The sequence below is a fragment of the Cystoisospora suis genome (assembly GCF_002600585.1).
Source record: "Cystoisospora suis strain Wien I chromosome Unknown contig_3006, whole genome shotgun sequence".
In the NCBI taxonomy this organism is placed as follows: Eukaryota; Apicomplexa; class Conoidasida; order Eucoccidiorida; family Sarcocystidae; genus Cystoisospora; species Cystoisospora suis.
Genome location: NW_027155801.1, coordinates 1 through 20,924, shown reverse-complemented (window position 1 = coordinate 20,924; position 20,924 = coordinate 1). Strand labels below are relative to the sequence as shown.

General features: G+C 39.8%; 3 protein-coding genes across 3 annotated transcripts; 2 read left to right on the top strand and 1 right to left on the bottom strand.

Moving 5' to 3' along the window:
• On the top strand, positions 1–11,467 carry CSUI_006011 (structure specific recognition protein). Its single transcript, XM_068066176.1, has 12 exons — positions 1–81; positions 664–855; positions 1,365–1,470; positions 2,089–2,212; positions 2,995–3,088; positions 4,003–4,175; positions 5,178–5,368; positions 6,002–6,188; positions 6,875–7,007; positions 7,604–7,757; positions 8,331–8,449; positions 9,209–11,467. Exons 2-12 carry the CDS (start codon positions 676–678, stop codon positions 9,242–9,244), a joined length of 1,497 nt encoding a protein of 498 aa, XP_067921850.1. The 5' UTR covers positions 1–81; positions 664–675; the 3' UTR covers positions 9,245–11,467.
• A 72-nt stretch (positions 11,468–11,539) lies between these two features.
• On the top strand, positions 11,540–17,859 carry CSUI_006010 (u6 snrna-associated sm family protein lsm6). Its single transcript, XM_068066175.1, has 3 exons — positions 11,540–13,299; positions 14,955–15,068; positions 16,347–17,859. The coding sequence occupies exons 1-3, from the start codon at positions 13,086–13,088 to the stop codon at positions 16,385–16,387; spliced, it is 369 nt and encodes a 122-aa protein (XP_067921849.1). The 5' UTR covers positions 11,540–13,085; the 3' UTR covers positions 16,388–17,859.
• A 396-nt stretch (positions 17,860–18,255) lies between these two features.
• On the bottom strand, positions 18,256–20,910 carry CSUI_006009 (uncharacterized protein). Its single transcript, XM_068066174.1, has 2 exons — positions 20,357–20,910; positions 18,256–19,432 (listed from the first exon to the last, which is right to left on the bottom strand). The coding sequence occupies exons 1-2, from the start codon at positions 20,846–20,848 to the stop codon at positions 18,956–18,958; spliced, it is 969 nt and encodes a 322-aa protein (XP_067921848.1). The 5' UTR covers positions 20,849–20,910; the 3' UTR covers positions 18,256–18,955.
• Between the last annotated feature and the right edge of the window lie 14 nt (positions 20,911–20,924).

Genomic DNA, 20,924 nt, shown 5'->3' with positions numbered 1-20,924 from the left:
GTAGGAGGAGTAGGAGGAGGAGTCTCTTCAATTGCTGCGATTGCTTTCGGCAACATAAGAGGATTTGGAAGGAATGATATAGTAACCCACACACCACCTAAGAAAAGAAGGAGAAGGAAAAGAATAGCTAACGAACATTCCTCTTCTTCTTTTTCGTAATCTTCTTCTTGTCTTGCTTCTTACAGTCGAGTGATGGATGGATGGATTTGTATGTGTGTGGGTCTCCTCCTTCTCTTGGTAGACTAGAGACATTCTTCTTCTTCTTACTATCATTATTCTTATTCACCTTTCTCTCAAGTGTGTATTTCTATCTATCTTTAATCTTCCTGTCTATCTTGGTCCTTCTATCTATCTGGACTCTGCTTTTTCTTAATCAGTCCCTTTATTTATCTGTCTTTCATCTCTCTTTAGACTAGGTGTGTACGAATCTCTATCTTTCACAAAATCTCTCTCTCTTTTGACTCGATCTCTCCTTTCTGCATCTATCTCTCTTTCCCTAGATATCTTCCCTATCTCTCCTAATCTGTGGAGTCTCTCTCCTTTTCCTTTTCTCTCTCATCACTCCCCGAATGAAACCTCTCCACTCCCTCCTTTCTTCTTCCTTCCCACCTCTTCTTCTTTCTTTCTTTCTCACTCTTTCTTTCTTTCTTTCTTTTTGTGTAGGGTTTGTTTAAGATGAGTGGAGATCTGTTTGGCTGGAAGAATCGTAAGACAGGTAGTGTTCATCAGTACAAGGCCTCAGACATAGTGCGGGCTCAGTGGCTTCATACAGGCTCCGACGCCTATCAACTTCGCATTCTCCTCGCCCCACACAAGAACGACCAAATCGTACGCTTCGATGGCTTTCATGAAAAGGTCAGATCAAAATAAAGAGAGAATAAGAAGATGAAGAAGAAAGATAGAGAGAGAAGTAGAGAGATAGAGAGACACGAAGAAAAAGGAAGAGAAAGATAGAAAGAAAGAGAGATAAAAAGACAAGTAGATCAAAGATAAAGAGATGAAAGGTAGAGAGATTAAAGATAGATATAGTGCCTCCTCCTCATTCCAAGTGACCGTTCTGTACTGGGAGAGTGATCTGCATGCACCGGATAAGGGGGGGAGATTTCTCTGTCTAAAGTTGATATCTCCATCTTTCTTTCTTTCTCTCTAGCGGCCCGTTCAGCAAGCAGGGAGTCGAGAGTTGCTTTTCTTCTTCGTCTTTTCTTCTCTCCTTTCCTTCCTGTGAAGAACGGGGGGCCTCCATCCATCAGGACGAGATCCTGTGGCCCCTATCTCTTTCTCACTCCCTCTTTCTCTCTCTTTCTTTCTTTCTTTCTTTCTCACTCTTTCTTTCTTTCTCACTCTTTGTATTTCTGTGTGTCTAGAATTACGTGGAGTTGCGGCGGCACTTCGAGGAGGTCTTTAACGTGAAGCTCCTCCGCGTTCAACAGGCGCATCGAGGCTGGCACTGGGGAAACGTACAAATGGATGGTATATCTATCTATCTATCTTTATCTATTTATCTATATATCTATCTATCTATTTCTGACGTATCTCTCTCTCCAGTTCTGTCTGGTCTTTTGATCTTTATCTGTGGATGAATTCTAGCTGCTCTGGCAGGATGGGGACTAGCCAGGAGTGTTGCATACATATGCTGATCTCTCTCTCTCTCTCGCCTCTTCACTCATGACTTCTCTCTCTTTCTCTCTTTCTTTCTTTCTTTCCTGGAGAAGAAGAAGAAGACTAGTATGACTCTCTCAAACAATTCTAACGCCCTTCTGTTATCTCACACAAATTCTTCTTTTCTTCTTTTTCTTTCTCATCTTCATTTCTAGGCTCTCTCCATCAACACGAAAGATACACCAGACCCATCGCTCTTTCTTTCTTTCTTTCTCAATCTTTTTTCCTCACTCTTCCTTTCTCACTCTTTCTCTCTCTCTCTTACTCTTTCTATCTGCGTGCCGGATTCGTGAAGGTCGTCCCAGTCTCTTCCATATAGATCTTTCTGCCTTTCTTTCCTTTACATCTCTCTTTCTTTCTTTCTTTCTTTTTGATATATATCTCTTTCTCGTTGTCTTGTCGTTTTCTTTTCTTTCATTTTTTCTTCAGGAAATAATCTTCGTTTCACAGTAGGAGGTCTTCCAGGTTTGGATTTGCATGCACAGGAGATCGCGCAAGTCACGACGCCTTCGAAGAATGATCTAGCCATCGAACTCATACAAGATGATACTAGGTACTTTCTCTTCTCTCTATTGTCGACCCATGCATCTCTCTTGCAATCCTAGAGACAGTGCACTTCGATATATATATATATGTAAATATACATATATATATAGATATATATAGAGAGATAGATATAGGTAGATATGCATGCATATATATGTATATGTATATACATGGTCTTGTGCGGTGAGTGGGGTGTGTATGTACACCTGACGAAAGGGATGACGGGTCTCTAAGACTGGGTTCTCTCAGCCTGCATGGTATGTTGTCTCCAGTGTATTATTCTTATAGAACTCTCTATCTTGCTATCAAGCAAACAGAACTCCATTGTATAGACATCTATATCTATAGAGATACATATATGTATGTGCATACATATATATATATATATATAGGGATCTGTAGATATGTATCTGGGGCCGTCTCTTCTCTCTTTCCTGGCTTTCCTTACGCCATGCATGCGTTTCTTTTCCCCATCTAGATAGGGAGATATTTAGCTTCCTTAAGAAATCTCTTTCCAGTTCTGACGGCAGCAATAAGAAGAGAAAGAGTGTGAGAGGTATCAAAGGAATGAAAGCAGTATCTCTTAACTCCCCTTTCCCTCTCCTCCTCGTCAATACTTCTCTCACCTTATCTACAAATATACAGCCGGCCTATCTATATACATACATACATATGTATATATGTCTACATTTGTCTTATGTATGTGTACATCTATCTATCTATCTATTTATCTTTAATGTATGTATTTCTCTTGTTTTGTCTGATGTGTGTGTTGATGCGTGTCTGTAGAGATCAGGCAGAAGATCAGCTTTTGGAGATTCGTTTCTATCAGCCCTTCACTGGAGATGAAGATGCTGAAGGAGCTCTGCAACAATTAAAACAGGTCACAAGAAGAAAGAAAGAAAGAGAAGAAAGAAAGAAAGAAAGAGAAGAAAGAAAGAAAAAGTTTTCTCCCCTTGAACGGCTCGCACTCCAGGAAGACAGCACAGCATTTCCACGTATCTACACATATCAATAGGCCAAGTTGTACATACATATATACATATATATATATAGATAGAGATAGATAGTTATATATATTTCTTATGTATATGTAAGAGATTTATTTCCTTATTCAGCCTTGCTTGTTTGGAGGCATTCATAAATAAATTACCACCTGTCTATATCTATGTTCTGATATAGATGTATCCGTAAATCTATATACCTTCTATCTCTATCTCTCTTTGGATCTTTCTTGTGTTTCTCTTCTTCTCCTCCACTCTTCCGCGTCTCTACGTTGACCTATCTTTAATCTGTGTCTCTCTATGGATCTTTTCAAACCAAGTACATCGCATATATATATATATATATGTATAAGTATACATAGATAGATAGATTAAAGATAGACCGGGCTAGATGAAAATGTTTGATCGATAAAGATCGCACTTCGGTAATCCCGAGCACTCGGTCTGCATGCAATTGAGAGAATAGTTGTCACACATAGAGAGAGAAAGGGAATGATTTGTCGAAGATTCTTCCTTCGTCAAAGCATCTACCCTCCCCCCCTCTCTTCGAAGATCAAGTGTACATACACCTTTCTTTGTTCGGGTGTACCCGCATGCATGCATGTCTTACCACACCACCGTACAGACAGACACCGCTTTTCTTTCTTTCTTTCCTTCATCCATTCATTCTTTCTTTCTCTCTCATCTTTCTCTCTCCTTTCCTCGCAGTTCAAATCCCGTTTTTCTTCTTTTGTTTCGTCTTGTCTCAACTCGTTCTTTCTTTCTTTCTTTTTCTCTTTGTGTGGGTGTTTAGAAATTGGTGAAGAAGAGTGGAGTCGCAGAGACGAAGATGGATAGCATCGCCCTTCTGAATGACGTGCCTCTCCTCGTTCCACGTGGTCGTTATGAAATAGATATAGGCAGGAGGGCTCTCAAATTCCACGGCAAATCTTACGACTACACTATACAATACTCTAGTATCAATCGGTAAGAGCACGCACCATCCTCCACATAAACTAAATTTAACTCGCAGAGACAGAAAGAGACAGATAGATAGACTGATAGATGGATCACTAGTCTTTCTTCGCATACACATATATATTTATATACATAGATATCTCTCTAGATATCTATCTATATATGGGGAGAGAAAAAGAGATATAGACACAAGCATGCAGGTGGATTTGTAGGTAGACAAGTTCTCATCACCACATACACATATATATATATATATAACTATATATGTATATATATATATAGTTATATATATATATATATATATGTATGGATATGGGTATGACTCTGTTCACATAGGGAGGAAGAGATCTGCTTGCTGAGATTTCCTGGAGGAGGTGTGTCTTGGTGTGTGGAGAAGAAGGGGCAGCTAAGCAGTCTTCGAAAAGAAAAAGAAGAAGAGGGAGAAGAAGAGGGAGAAGAAGAGGGAGGAGAAGAGGGAGAAGAAGGAGGAGGAGACTCACTTTAGTTTTCTTTCTTCAGACTCCTGAGATGGCTGTATCAAACTTTCCTACCTCTACAGTCGCATGCCCCTCCTTCCGCCCGTGAAAATACTCCATCACTGTCTCTGTCTCTGTCTGTCTCTCTTTTTCTTTCTGTCTTTATGTCTATCTTTATCTGTCACACCGGAAGCATTTGAAGATCTACATAGAGATAGATATACGCATATACATCTAGCTTGTCAGAGATAGGTCCGAGATAGATAGGTAGGATTTGGATACGAAGTAGAGAATGCGTGTGTCTGCGTTAATTTATCTATCCACCTCTCCAGTGCATGCCCCTACATCCATAGACTTCATATCTCTCCTGTGGAACTCTCCATATACACTCTCTGTCTTTACAAATACATAGAGAGATCGATCAGAGAGAGATAGGTTAAAGATAGATAGATAGATAGATAGATAGATGGTCTTCTTATGTGTATGGATCCACCACTTCTCTCTCATTTCTTTCTTTCTTTGTGTCTTTCTTTAGGATGTTCCTTGTTCCACGTCCGAATTCTCCTCATGTGAACTTCATTTTATCTCTGGAGAATGCGATGAGACAAGGACAGACGTCTTACCCCTTTGTCGTCATGCAGTTCGACAGCGACGCCGTCCAGTCTGTAGAAGTTAATCTTGAAGAAAATGAACTCACACAAAGAGGACTCGAGAAACTCCTAGAAGGTATCACCGTGGGGGGGTCAAACAATCTTCTTCATCTTCACAGTCTTCTCTATCTATCTTTAATCTATCTATCTATCTCTCTTCAATCTGTCTCTAATCTGTCTATCCTTAATCTATCTATCTTTAATCTCTCAATCTATCTATCTATCTATCGTTAACCTATGTCTATCTTAAATCTATCTATTTGTAGTCTCTCTTTGATACTCTGTGTATTTGTGTGTTATGTCTTGTAAGGCGTAGGTCCAGCGGTCTTTCCTTTCATCGCCTCTAGGTGGGGATATGACTTTATGTGTCTTTCGATAGACCCAGATACAGCTATTGATACATAGATCGTGTATCTCGAATGTCTCTACATGCAATTCTAAACAAAGACCATCGACCATTGGCGTCTTCAGGTGTCTGTACACTTGGAAACGAGATCCGTACAAGCCATACATGCATGCATGCGTGCAAGGCTCCTCCGTTCACCTACCGACTTTTGGTGTATCTATAAACTCTCTCGAAGATCTCTCATGTTAATAGTACCATCCATACGTGAGTGCATGCATGTGTCTCTCTCTTGTCTCCTTTCTTTCTTTCTCTCTCTCTGTCTCGTCTCATATTCACTTTTTTTCTTTCTTTTCTTTGTCTTAGGCAAGACGTTCGATGTTGTGACTCGCTTATTTCGGGCGTTAGTGGGGAAGAGTGTAATTGTCCCAGGAGACTTCAAGAGCGTCAAGCAGCAGTTCGGAATTACATGCAGTCACCGCGCCCAGTCGGGCCATTTGTATCCTCTCAATCGATCTTTCCTCTTCATCGTCAAACCTGTCATCTTCATTAGGTAAAAAGACTCAAAAAGAAAAAGAAGAGAGAGGTTTCTTCCCCTTCTACGTCGGGCGGTGTGTCTCTCTGTGATACACATGCAAAGAAGATCATGCTAAAGAAGAAAAAGAGAAAAGCAAGTGTGTGTTAGGGAGCGTTTCGTGGAGTGCGATTCAAATCCACGTGCATGTACATCTTTGGATTCATACAGTCAGGTGTATGTACAACGGAAGAGTCATAGAGGTCCTCCTAACTCTTCTCTAGCTCAAGCATTATAAACCGTTAAGATCAAAGCGGCTATTTGGACAGTCCGAGTTTCCTCGTCTATGTATGACTGACGTCTTCGCTAGTACTCTAGATCAATACGTAAACATACTCGATGCATGTCTCTATCTGTTTACCCACATAGATCTGTATATTGACTATACACGCTATCTATCTATGTATCTATCCTAAATCTATCTATCTATCTATCTATCTCTTTCTCTCCATATGTATATATATATATATATATATATATGAGGAACATATGTATACATGGGGGGTCTACGTGTGGATATTCGGAAGAGTAGAAAGAGTGTGTGAGCTAAGCTAAAGCCTTGGAGAGAAATTCCTCTGCATGCACGTGACTGAAGAAGATGACCGTGTGCGTTCACACTTCTGTGTTTCTCCTTTTCTTTCTTTCTTTCTTTTCTTTTCTCCTAGATACGATGACGTGGTTAGCGTGGAGTTTAGTCGTACAGGGGCGAGTACGACCAATCGATTCTTCGCTTTTACGGTGTCTGTACGAGGAGGCGGAGAATTCGAATTTACTTCCATTGATCGAAACGAATATCTCGTAAGCCACACACACACGCACACCTGACGCAAGAAGATAAGAAAGAAGAGAAAATGAGAAAGAAAAAGACCAAGAAGAAAGAAAAGTCCACTAGAGAAAGCAGTGCAATGGCGAAAAAAGAAACGAAAGATGAAGAAGAAGGAAGAGAAGAAAAGGAAGAAGAAGAACATACATCATCGTTATCATTTCTATTAGGATAATCTTCTTCTTCTTCTCCTCTTCCATACTGTCATAGGAGTCGCAGTAGAGAGTCTATCGTTTAATTTGCCTATCTATCTTTAAGCTGTCTATCTATCTTTGATCGACCTACCTCTTAATGCTTGTCGTCTTCTCCAACGAAAGAAAGAAAGAATGAGAGAAAGATAAAGAGATAGAGAGAGTGAGAGATAGTTAAAGAGGATTCAAGACTTTCTTTTCTCTTCTCCTCGAATTACGTCTTGTGTTGATCCCCTTCTACTTCTTCATCCACTTCTTCTCTCCTCTCAAGACATCCTGGAATCGAGGCACTTCTCTCTTTTCTTCTTTCTTTCTCTCTTTTCTTTCTTTCTTGATTGCTTCTTCGTTTTGTGTTCTTTCTTTGGTTTGTATCTTCTTAGCCTTTAGTGGAGTTTCTGCAAGGCAAGGGAATTCGCATAAAGAATCAAGAAGTCCCTGAAGGTGGCGGTCGTGGTGTGGCTTTGGAAGCGGCGGATCTTCCCTCAGATGACGACGAAGATGACGACGACTATCATGCTGGCGCATCGGACTCAGGTAGCTATATATAGATACAGAGATATATAGATGTAGAGATATATAGATATAAATATATATCTTCTTTTCTCTGTTTAGAAAAAGACAAAGAAGAAGAGGAAGAAAGGTCATCATAGAATGCTGCATGCATAAAACTCCGAACACTTCTCGTTCGTAGAGATCTAGAGAGAGAGATTGAAAGATAGATGTGGACGTCGAGTCTGTCTATCTTTCATCTGTCTATCGATCTATCTGTCTATCTCGAATGTGTGTATCTCTCTTCCTCTGTCTTTCTATCATTGATCTATCTTCAATCTATCTATTAATCTATCTTAAATCTCTCATCTTTCATCTATCTGTTGTCTCTCTCTAGCTATCTGCCTTCAATCTATCTCTCTATCTTTATCTATCTATCTATCTATATATATGCATATCTATCTATCTATATGCATATACATATGTGTATAGGTAGGGTGATATGTGAGGGGTGTGTGTAGGACGTTTGAGAGAAAGAGGAGGAGAAGAAGGAGGAGGTGTCTCTATGCATGTCTTTTTCACTGTGTGTCTCCTTTTCTTTTCTTTTCTTTTCTGTAGAGGAAGAAGATGAAGATTTTAGAGAAGACGACGATGAAGATGACGAAGAAGAAGATGCAAGCGAGTCGGAAGAGGAAGAAGACACCAAGAAATCCAAAAAGAGAAAGAAGAAGGAAAAGGTAAAAAGACGCAAACCCCACGGAAGAAAAAGAAAAGAAATCTCAGGTGACTTGCACATAAAAGAACACTCGCCCTATATGCACCTCATAATATACATAGACAAATACACATCTATACAGTTAAATACAGGTAGAGATATACATACATAGATAATTAGATTAAAGATAGATAGATTTCGCTGTCATATGTGTTTATGCAACTATCTTCACATGTGCATGTAGCTCTATTGTATGCATATAGTCGTATCTCTAGATATAGGGAGATATGTATATCTATATAGGGGCGAAGTGCATGCATTGCTGTTGTCGAGGGATAAATTCCCCAGGTAAACCATCCGTCTACAAGAGCGTGACTTATAGCAGTGTATCTTTAATTTGTCTATCTTGGATCGATCTATCTCTCTATCTATCAATCTCTCTCTATATAGACTTTGCTATGTTAGATCGTAAGTGGAAATGTGTCTGCAGACAGTCTAGACACCCCTACAGAACTGCCGGCGTCTATCTCTTGTCTACTTTCTTCTTTCCTTTAAATGAATGCACAGTTTCTTCGATCATCTCCTTCTTCTTTTTAAGAAGGCCTTGAGATCTATTAGATCTATCTTCTTCAACTCTTGTGAGTTATGAGAGGAAAGGACAAGAGAAATCGATACAGTTTTAGCCCAAGAGTGAATGAGTGAAGGAACGAGTGCGACATGTCTCTTGTATGAAATAATAAGACTCGCTTCTCGATTCTTCTTTCTTCTTTTTTCTTTTCAGAAGTCTAAGAAAGATAAAAAGAGAAAGAAAGATTAAGGGAAGCTCCAAGAAAAGTCCATCTTGTAGAAAGAGGAGGGAGAGTGAAGACGAGAAGAGAGAACAACGAACAGCTCGGTGAACTTGCAGCAGATATATGCAAGAAAGAAAGAAAGGGACAATGGACATGCATGCATGCATGCACTAAAGATAGCTAGCTAGCTAGCTAGCTAGGAATTTTATCGTTATGATCTCACCTGTTTAGAAGAGATATGTTAGTTGGTTTTATCTTAAGAAATGATGGAGAAGAAGAAAAGAAGGCAAGTAAAGGAACATTTAATAAGAGAACTGTCAGACTTCTTTCTTTGTTTCTTCTTTTCTTTCGAGGGAAGTCTAAATCGATCAAGCAACCCATCCATCACACCTCATAATGTATATATATGCATTCTCAGTTGTATATATATATATCTAGATGTACATATATACACGTATGTATCTCTATATGCATGTGTTTGATCCAGCGTGTCTTCCGTTTCTCTCGCCAGCATTTGAAGTGTCAATCTAAGGAGGAAGGCCTTCTATACGCCCCTCCGTAATGATAGTCAACACCCCTGATTAAGAATTCCTTTATACATATATATATATATATCGTTACGTGCATGTATGTATAGATATATATATGTATGCTGTGTATAGAAGTAGATGGATGAGTGTGTTGTATACGTTAAGACTGCGAAAGGAGATATTTGGATTGGAGTGAACGTTGGCTAGGCCTTAGAGTTATGCCGAAGGATGCGGCAGCATTCCGTATTCTCTTGCCTCTACATCGATCATGAGTACCTAGTCATTCTTTCTCTCTCATTTCCATTCGCATGTACATACACACATAAACACATGAAGAAATGCATATACCTATCGAGAGAGAGAGATATAGAGAGGTAGAGGGGTATATTCTCTAAGAAGGGAAGCAGAAGGGAGGGCTAAGCTTTCTTTCTCCCTCTGCCTCTACTTTCTCTTTCTATGGGCGTAGACAGGTACGTGTATGGAGGTGTCTCTGCCTATACAGCGTAATGTAGGTGTGATGTATAGCAAAGATGTCTATTAGATGAACTTACATATATATCTATATATAGAGAGAGAGAGAGATTGATATGTTTGAAAGAGCTATATAGGATCATGTGAAGTGTGCATGAAGAAGAAGACGCAATTTCTTATGCTAGCTCGCCATCCAGGAAAATCCAAGTGTGAAGGAGTGAATATCTTACTAAACAAGAGAGGGAGAAAAAAGAAGTGAAAAAAAAGTGTTTCTGTTTTTCGTTGCATGCATGCATGCATGCATGCATGTGGCATCCTCGCTATTGCCATTGTAGTCTTGACGATCAAAACTTTCTCGGAAAGATTGAGAAGACTAACTAAATTACTTTTCTCAGATTTCTTGAAAGGAGATAGTCTCCTGGGGTGAGATTTTCATCTTTTTCTTTCGTGAAGTAGAGAATCTTTGATCTACATCGTCAAGCCGGCGAGGGTCTCGGGTGTATGTACACTTCGCTTTTAGAAACCCGAGCTTAGTCACCGCACTATGGCCACGGCTCGGGTGTATAGACACCTCAGGGGGGAGGAGACATAGAGACCGCAGCGACACTTTGTGAAGAACGAATGAAGAGCCCTCGTTATTCTTCTCCAGTCTTCAGGTCGACTTTACTTCACTCTACAAATCTTTTCTTCTTCTTTAGATTGTGTTTATCTTCTCCTTTCAGCTTCTTGTACTATCCCTCTGACTCCGAAACAGAAAGAAAAATCTTCCCCCAAAACGTCTCTCTAGGAAAAGCGTAGAAGTATTTACTTCTTTTCTTCAGGTTTCTTCTTTTTCTCTGTTTCTCTATCTAAGTTTGCTTGAAAGAAACTGTAGTCCATTCTTATCTTCTCGCTTCTGATCTCGTGTGATGCTGCCCCCTGCTGAGTTAGCTCATCCCTCTGCTCTATCTGAAGAAGTGAGTTATTACGATTGCATGCTTTCTCTTTCACATCCATATCCTTTTGTTCGGGTGTATGTACACTGCATTATACACGTATAGGATGCTGCTGAAAAAGGGGAATTTTTATCTACTTCTTCTCGAAGGAAATGAAGAGGAGTAACTCTCTCTCGTCAAGAAAGACGAATGACCGACTGCTCCTAACTCGTCAACGTACACTTTCTCTCGTTCCCTCTCTATACAGCGATATGTACATAGATACACATACGCAGCTATAAATCTATGTATATACACCTGACCTGAGTTCGTCTCGATGAATCTATACATATGTACATATATATATATATATATTTGTGAAGATAGACGGCTTAGAGAGAATGAAGGAGATAGTGCACGACAAGGGAGGATAGGCAGGCATGACAGTAGAAGAGGAAAGAGAAAACCTTCTTCTACTTCAGCTGTCTATACACCTGAAAGCGAGTATATTTAAGGAAAGACATAACATATAGTTTAGATATATAGATCTAGAGAGATCTTATATAGGAGGCTCGCTGTATCTTGTTTGTCTCTTCCACGTCGATTCTTGAGAAAGAAAGCAGTTCTGCCTTTCGCTCTGATCCTTCCCTCTCTCTTTCTCCCTCTCGGTTCGGATTCTTTTTCTTTCTCTCCAAGCACTTCCTTTCATTCTTCTACTTCTTGTTTATGATCATCTAGACAGGAAAGACAGACGTCAAAGAGAAAGAAGAAAAGAAGATTACAAGGAGTTTGAAAGAAGAGAAGAGAAAGCAGTCTTGATCTTCTTTCTGTACCATCTTAATCTTTTGACTTCAATTCTTTTGTTTCCTTCTGTCCTGACAGAAGAAGATAATCCCTTCCCTCCTTTCAGAAAGTGTGTGCTTCTCTACCAAGCAGAGAGAGAAAGTCTACAGGAGAATTCTCTCCCTCTTCTTCACTTAAGAGGAGAAAGAGCTTTCATGTATACATAGGGAAAGAGAGACAGAGAGAGAGAGAAAGAGAAAGATCTCTTTATCGGTATAAGAGAGAAAAAGTTGAAGAGAGAAGGAGGAAAGAAACTACCACTACCCTACAAAGAAAATACCGAGAGAAGGAAGAAAGAGAGAGCGAGATCTATCTATCTTTAATCTATCTATCTTTAATCTTTCTTTTATCTATCTAGCTAGCTATCTATGCTGTAATCCATCATTCATGAAGTCTCTGGATTTGTCGTATAGAAACACTCTTCTTTCCTTTCTTTCTTTTCTTTTCTCTTTTGAAGACTTTTAGTTCAATCTCTCTTTCTTTTTAACGACCTTTTTCTTCTTTCCTATCATCCCTCCACAGACGTCTCATTCATTCATCCTTTCGCTTCTCTTCCCCTCTCCTCGTCCTCTAGGAATCCCTCGCATCTTTTTCTTTCTTTCTCTCCTCTTTCTTTTTCTCTTGTTGAAGAGATCTCTTCTTTCTTCTCTCTCTTTCCTCTCCTCTCTCTCATTGACGTCTCCTCTCTCTTTTCCTTACTACTACTCCTCTCTCTCTCTCCTCTGGGAGAACTCGTGACGTACCTCTCTATTTATCTCTCTATTTATTCATTTGTCTGTAGATTGCATGCACACTCACGCATGCATGACACACAAAGAAAAAAAGAAAAGTTTCTTCTTCTTCTTCCTTCATTAAATTTCTTTCCGTTTACCTGCTGAAGATAACTCTCTTCTGCTTTGCTTCTTCTTCTTTTTCTTCTTCCTCTCCATTCGCGGTCCATAGCCTTCTTGCCCTCTGTAGACGTTTTGAGTAGAAAGGAGGAAAGAAAGAAAGGCCCCCCTCCCCGCTAGTCGACGTTCCTTAAGGAGTTCTTCTTATCCTTCTTCGTCTAGGTAGAGGAGAGAAAGAAAGAGAGAAAAGAAGAGAAAAGAGAAAAGAAGTTGATCAAGATGTCCTCCTCGGCACCTGCGTCGTCTTCGAGTCCGTCGACTGCTTCTGCAGCTTCTTCTTCCTTATCATCCGGCGCTTCTTCTTCTTCTTCTTTAGAGGTGGTAGCAGCAGCTGCTGCTGCTGCTGCAAAGAAGAAATCTCCGAGTGACTTTCTGCAGACAGTTTTGGGCCAGCGAGTTGTCGTGCGATTAAGCAATGGAACGGACTACAAAGGCATGTCCTTCATTCTCTATCTCTCTTTCTTCTTATTCCTTCTTCTCTTCTCTCTCTTCGTCGTCTTCTTTCACATCGTCTCTCTCTCTCTCTTGCTTCTTCTTCTTCTTCTTCTCTCTTTCTTCATCTTCTCAATCTTCTCTCTCTCGGTCTTACTCTCCTCCCTGTCTCTTCTTCCTTTTTTAGTTGGTGTTTCTCCTCTCAATCTTCGCCTCGACTGTCTATCTCTTTTCTTTAGAAGCGAAAAGGAGAGAGAGATAGACAGAGAGAGACAATCTTGCTTCTTCTTCTTTTTCTTCGTGTTAGTCTGACTACTTGGGGAGATAAAGCATGTGGCGTGACAACACCTCCTTCCCCTCACACATCTCATAGAGGCCTCAAAATCTCCTTCTCCCTCTTTCTTTCTTTCTCACTCTTTCTCACTCGTTCTTTCTTTCTTTCTTTCTTTCTCTCCTTTGATAGGGTTCACATATACTGTTGAAAAGAAATGTATCTGTCTCTAAGTACATGTATGTGTATCTCCTCGGGATCTATCTATTTATCTTTAGTCTATCTCTTCACTCAACTTGTCATTCTAAGTCTTCAGGCACATCTATGTCTCTATTCTTCTATCATACATCTCTATACATCTTGCTCTTTGTATCTCCAATTGTCTTGCTTTCATGCGTTGTCTCGTCTCTTTGGACTTGTCCGTGTCGTTTCTTCTTCTTTACCTCTTCTATTCAAATTCCTCGATCACATCATCCACATATATGAGATTGCATGCATGCAGTTTGTTTATTTCTCTTCTTCTTTTCTAGCGCATAGGCTACTAGACGCCTCTTTCGTATCAAGCAAGTCTGCTGTCCTAGGGTCTTCTTCCTACCCAAGGTTCTACGCCTCCTGGTCTATTCACTCATACATATACATATATCTACATGTATGTGTATACATATACATATATCTACATGTATGTGTATACATATACATATATCTAGATGTATGTGTATATATACATACGTAGATCCACGTATATCGAAGATCTGGTACATACATGGGTACACACACATACATATGTACATTCACTATACATGGCAAGAGAGAGAGAGAGAGAAGGAGGGTGAGATCCCTCCTTCCTTCTTTCCTTCCTTTATGGAAATAGACGTGAAAGAGAGAGAGAGATAATTATGATCAGTATGGTATGGTTGAAATAATAGGCTCCTCATTCAACTTACACAAGACAGGAATGTCTGCATTTTCCCCATGATAAGTACGACATCTACGTCTTCTTTTCCAATCTTGTCCTGAGATTGAAGACTTGCAATTCTTTTCATCTTATTCATGCTTTTCGCTGTGTTCTTCTTCAGTCTCTCTCTCTCTGTCTCTCTCAAAACACCCCATGTCTCCGGAGACAGAAAGAAAGAAGAAAAGAAAAACTTTCTTTCCCATTCGCATTCTCTCTATATATGTCTCTCTCTCTCTCTCTCTTCACTTTTCTTCTTTCTTCTTCTTTCTCTCTGTCTGCGCTTGGGTTAGTAGTAGTAATGGAGGTGGGGTGTACATACACCTCACATGCATCTAACGTATTTGTGTGAAGTCATCGTCTGCGGTGTATGAGCCCTGTGTCTTCTCATGTGCTTTTTTTCTCTTCCTTCTTTCTCTCGTGTTTTCTGTAGGGATTTTGACGTGTTTAGATGACCGGATGAATATAGCGTTAAGTCAGACAGAAGAATATCTCGAAGGAAGTCTTACAAACTCCTATGGACTAGCCCTTATTCGAGGCAATAATGGTACATCTCCCTCTCTCTCTCTATATATATATGTATATGAATGTATGAGAAACATGCATAACTATATATAGAGAGAGATCTAGATCTATAGATACGCAATGGATGGATTGTTTCTTCTCTCTGTGTCGATTGAATGACTTGATCTTTCTCTATACTTTCCTACGCAAAGCGATGAGTTTAGCTATCTATCTATCTATCTCTCTCTATCTTTCACTTGAGAAAGAGTGTGAAGGGAGAAGAAGAAGAAGAAAGAATAGAGAATGTGTCTGTCGTAGTCTATGTCTATCTCTCTTTACTCATATCAAGGAAGCAGTCACGTGTGTAGATGCTTGGAGGTGTTATGTCTCTCATCTCTCTCACTTTACTGTCTGTTCTATCAAGAAGAAAAGTCAGATGAAGTGTGTTGCCTCTCTATCCATCTCTACGTCCAGAAAGATAATCCGTGGAGAAATAGACTTTCTCTCTCTGTTTCCGTGCTCTCTCTCTCTAGACGCATACAGATACCGCACGTCTTGTTTGTATACACAACATATACATATACACATATATCTATATATATATATATGTAGAGAGAGAGAGAAGATGAAGTTTGCATATGTGTGAGAAGAGTTTCTATTTTTCTGCGTATATGTATGTATCTCTAGTAGTTGTGGTATTCTATACCTTTATGAGATATTGAAGGGTATTTGGAGGAGAGCATTTAGGAAACTCTTCATCTTCTTCTCTACGGTCGGGTGTCTCTCTATCTCTCTACCTTAATACTTCTTATCCTTCTTTATTTCCTCTTCCTATCTATCTATCTATCTATGTTGAGTAGAGTAGCTAGAATGAGGGAATGAAGATAATCGTAAAGGAGCAGGAATGAAGAAGAAGAAGAGCGTGTTCTTTTTCTCTTAGTGTTGAGAATTTAGTCAGAGGAGAGTAAATGAAGCTGTTCTGGTGTATGTACACTCTGTCATTCATCGATTTTCTGTTTTCAAATTTCTTCTTCTCTCTTTTTCTCTCGTTTCTTTCTTCCTCTTTCTTCTCTTTTCTTCTTCTTCTTCAACTTGGCCGTGACCCGTAGACACCCTTATGAAGAAAGACATGCAAACAGATAAATTGAAGATAGCTAGATAGATAAATAGACGATAGAAAGACTGAAGATAGGCAGATAGATAGGTGGAAGGTGTGCATGTTTTCTCATGGTGCTTTCTTTCTTTTTCTTTCTTTCATTCTCACTCTTTCATTCTTTCTTTCTCTTCCTCTCTTTCTCTTTGCTTTTCTGTGTGTGTATAGTATTGTACATTAGCAGTGCCGACGGGGGCCGAGAAGACTAGAGAGACAAAACAAACCGTCCATCCATCTACACGTAACTAAAATCTTCTCTCTCTCACTCTTTGTCTCTTCTTTCCTCTTTTCTTTCTTCTTCTTCTTTCGTAGTGCCTTTTCTTTCCTCTTCCTTTCTTTCGTATCATTTATTCCTTTATTTCTCTTTCTTCGTCTCCTCTCTTTTCTCTGTCTCTCCTTTTCTGAACTTTGGATCGCTCTTCAAATTTTCCAAACTTGTAAGAAAGAGATTTAAAAAGACAGGGAAGAGAGAGAGAGAGAAGCAGAGAGAGAGAGAGAGAAAGTGTGGGAAAGAAAGAAAGAGATAAGATCTAGTCACAGACGGGAAGGCTCAATGAAATGTCTCCATCTCCTCTGCATGTGTTAAGAGGTGTACATACACCTCACTCATCTGCTGTCTCCACCCCTGTCATATCTATCTATCTCTATCTGTCTCTTTTCTTTTCATCTCTTTTTTTTCAACCAAAAAGCAGAAGAAATTTGTAGAAAAGGTTATTCTTAATCCTTCTATTCCTTCCCTTACTGAACTTTCTGTTCTTTCTGTCCTCCTATTGTCCATCAGAAAAGTATTTCTTCTGTTTTCTCAGCTCTTTTCCCTATGAGAAAGAGGCCTTTCTGTAGTAGAAGAAGGAGTAGTATGATAGGCTCTATAGTCATTCTCATTCTTTTTGGCAAGACTGCGCCTCTTTAGTACTAGTAGTAAGAGGAGTGAGGGGAGTATCAACGACAGTAGGGGAGGTGATAGAAGTGAGAGAAATTCTTCCGATGGCGCGTCGTACAAGAGGAGGAAGAAGTCTTATAGAAAGATTTCCTTCTCCAACTTTCTCACTCTCCTGTGAACTGCTCCTGCTGGCGCTAGTGTCTTGAAAGAAAGGAAAGAGAAGAAGGAGAGAAGATCGTTGACGCAACACAACATGAGACAGAGAAGGAGATAGATATAGATAGAGAATACAGAGGAGGAGAAGAGAAAGAAATGACAGGAGACGGTTTGAAGAGAGATGTGAGACAGGGGACATGGGAGGTCTTCTTTTCGTTATCAGAATGTGAAGAGTGAGACAGACCTAGAGATGTTGTTTAGAGGGACTAAAGAAACGTGAAGAAAAGAAGATCTTTTCTTTTTTACATGGATATAGAGAGTGAAGGGGAGAGGGACATCCCCAATGGACGTAATGTGGGTGGAGAACTCGGGTGTACATACACCCCAAGTATGAATGACGAAAAATGACACACAACTTTCGGAACAAGGTGATTGACCAACGAATCTTTTAGATTATCATCTACACTTCATTTCTTTCTCTCCATTCTTTTTCTCTCTTTCTTCCTTCTTGCCTTCTTTCCTACTCGATACAAAGTCTCACAAGGTGCCAGATGTCTTCACATACTACTGTACATACACTCTGTCTATCTATACCTATCTACCTATATATACTCTATATACATATGGATGGATGCTCTTTCCCACGCTATTACTGCTACGTATATATATATATGTATATAGGTTTTATGGATGTCTTATAATTTAGGTGTGTGATGGGTAGGGATCTGTATGTCTAGACCCTCTCTCTCTCTGGGGATCTACCAAAGATTCCTCTATACACACTCCGAAAAGGCGAGGAAGACGAGAAGATCGAGAGACTGGTATGAAGAAGAACGATGAATGATAGAGATAAACCAAAAAGACATCTCTAGAATGTATTAAAGAAGTCTGATAAGAGATGGTTTGTATACATACATACAGAGACATGTATGTACATACACCCCAATAAACCTATACAGATTCATTTATCTCATCTACACATCCATCTATACATATACACATTTTATATACACATTATATATATAGATATATAGATATGTATCTCTGTATATAGGGATCAGAAAGATGGGATAACTTCAAAAGAAACGGCGCATGGAGACGTAAGAAAGAAATGCAGAGAAGTAGGAGATAGATGGCTACATAGATAGATACATAGATAGATAGGACATAAATAGATCCCCGCCTGTTGGCGAAAGACTTGGACTTCTCTTGTGCTCTCTCAAACGCGACGGAAAGAAAACTTCGGCGCCAAGAAAGACTGAGAGAAACAAAGAGGAAGAAGAAGAGACTAAGAATCTAGCTAACTCTCTTCTTTGTTAGAGCAGAGATAAAAAGATTTATCAGCATACTGAACAAGAGACAGAAGAAGAGCAGCAAAGAAAAAGAGAGACAAGAGCGGAAGAAAACGACGAAGCGTATCTATCTATTTATCTCTCTTTAATCCCTCTGTCTATTTCTGTTTAACGTCTCTCTTCGTCAAGAAGAGTCTCCAGACAAGCAGAGAGAAAGTTGAATCTTTGCTCCTTCTTCTACACAAAAAAGAGTCTGTCCCTCTCTCTCTTCTTCTTCTCTCGCGTTGTCTTATTATTTTTCTCTTCTTCTTCGCTGACTAAGGAGAAAAGAAAGACGAGCAAGAATCGAGAGACAGAGAGGAAGAAGAAGGCTTTAAGATGAAGAAGAGAGAAAGAGGTGAGCTAAGTTGCAACTTGATGTCTCTCTATGTCTCTCTCTATCTCTTTATTTATCGAGGCGCCCAGTAGAAGTTCTTTCCGGGGTACCAGTGTCGATGGTATTTTCTATCGACTCGCTTTTCAATTCTTTGGATTGCCTGCTCTTCTTCTAGACATTCTTTGACGAATGAAGAAGGGGTCGAAGAATGGCCTCTCAACAATGATTCTAACCCAGAAGAAGAAGAGTGATCTAGCTCACCCCTTCCTATCTTCTTCTTCTCCTCTTTCTTCTTGTTGTTTTCTTCTTCTTCTTCTATGGCGTCGTGGAGAGAGGAGGGGCTACTTACGCAGCGGTCGTCACGTTTTAGAAGATTTCCTTGAGAGAAATTTTCATCCTCCTTCTTCTTCTTTGCATTCCCATCATTCTCATCTTGTCTCTCGAGAGGCGCGGAGGGAAGTCGGCAGTCTTTCTCTTCTTTTCTTATCACCTCATCTGACGAAGAAAAGTTTGCGATAGAAGAAGAAGAGGGAAGATGCTTGTCAGAGAGCTGGAGAAAAAGAATGAGAAAGAAAGAAAGAAAGAAAGGAGAGAGATGAAGCAAAAAGCAAGTTCAAAGAGTCAGTTAGACTCTACGCGCAGTACTCTTGCTGTGAGAGTATAAGATAGATGCAAGATACAGTCAAAGTAGAGAAATAGGTCGATACATACATAAATAGATAGATAGGGGGGGATAGATAGATAGATAAATGGATATAGATAAAGACAGATAATGAATACATCTATATAGATAGATAGATTGATCGAAGATAGATAGATAGATATTTGTATATGCCTAGAGCTTTTTCATATGGTGAGAGAGGCTTTGAAAATGGATGGACATTCCCTCCAAGCCAAGAGAAAGAATGATCTTATCCTTTTCTTTCTTTTTCTTTGTCTCTATCTATATGAAGAGAAGAAGATTACTGCTGTACATGCCTACATATCTATCTATTGAGAAGGTCGGTCGATCGTGTTAAGCACGCATCAAGAAGAGAAGAGAAAGAAATACAGGAGAAAGAAGAAGCTTTTAGAGGTTCCTGTCCCTCATTCATTTTAGATACATGCAGACCACACCACATGCTAAAACGTAATGAAAGATTGACTCTTCACTCCTCCTCTTCTTCCCAGAGAAGACAACACCTAGCCAAGACAGACTTTCGCCTTTTTCTAATCCATCTATCTATCTCCCTTTAATCTATCTATCTTAAATCTATCTATCATAAATCTATCTATGTATCTTTGATCGATGTGACTACCTTTGATGGTGTGGCGATCTATCTGTCTTCGGTCTATCTCTTGATCTTTCATGCCTCTATTCGGAATACAGCTTCAATCTATAAAGGTGCTGCTGCAGAATAGGAGAGAGAGAGAAGAAAGAGAGAAGAAAGAGGGAGAGAGAAATTGATAGATGACTGAAGATGGCGAGAGTTACTTGCTGAGGCGTCTCGATGGTAGGGGAAAATTCTCCCCCTGCAATTCCCTTCGATCCTTCATGAGAATGAGAAAGAAGAAGACCACTCCCAGGGAAGTGCCAGGAGAATCGACAAGAGCAGGAGACTGTCTCCGTCATGGATCCCAAGAGAATACCCAAGATCTTCTGAACTTCCTTCACGTCATAGAAGGTGAAGGAGTATCGGTAATCCACAAAGACGTAGTGTCTTAAAGAATACTTAAACTTAAAGGGAGATTTTAAATAGGTCACTCTCCATTGCCGCCGAGCTAGACGGCGAGGTACCGGCCATGGGATACAAGAGGAAGAAGAAAGAGAGGAAGAAGAAAAGAGAGAAGAGGGACAAGAAGAAGAAGGGGTAGACCAATGTGTGAGAGATGTCTTAAGATTGTCGATCGTTGCTTGTAGGGAAGAACGTTGACGTGAAGTATAGATAACCTTGAGAGATCGAAGAGTATACGACGATAGGGACATCTTGGTCAGGCTGTTGAAGAAAAGAGTGAAGAGGGCGAGGTAAATTCGTGATAAGAAAGAAGAGATAAGAGCCAGA

Excerpts from the sequence above, each read along its gene's own strand:
- CSUI_006010 (XM_068066175.1), top strand. The coding sequence starts at position 13,086 with ATGTCCTCCTCGGCACCTGCGTCGTCTTCGAGTCCGTCGACTGCTTCT. Across the intron at positions 13,300-14,954 it reads CAATGGAACGGACTACAAAG|GGATTTTGACGTGTTTAGAT; the intron begins GCATGTCCTTCA and ends TGTTTTCTGTAG. Across the intron at positions 15,069-16,346 it reads CCTTATTCGAGGCAATAATG|TATTGTACATTAGCAGTGCC; the intron begins GTACATCTCCCT and ends GTGTGTGTATAG.
- CSUI_006011 (XM_068066176.1), top strand. The coding sequence starts at position 676 with ATGAGTGGAGATCTGTTTGGCTGGAAGAATCGTAAGACAGGTAGTGTT. Across the intron at positions 3,089-4,002 it reads CTCTGCAACAATTAAAACAG|AAATTGGTGAAGAAGAGTGG; the intron begins GTCACAAGAAGA and ends GTGGGTGTTTAG. Across the intron at positions 4,176-5,177 it reads CAATACTCTAGTATCAATCG|GATGTTCCTTGTTCCACGTC; the intron begins GTAAGAGCACGC and ends GTCTTTCTTTAG.
- CSUI_006009 (XM_068066174.1), bottom strand. The coding sequence starts at position 20,848 with ATGTCCCTATCGTCGTATACTCTTCGATCTCTCAAGGTTATCTATACT. Across the intron at positions 19,433-20,356 it reads CCATCGAGACGCCTCAGCAA|CTCTCTGACAAGCATCTTCC; the intron begins GTAACTCTCGCC and ends CTTTTTCTCCAG.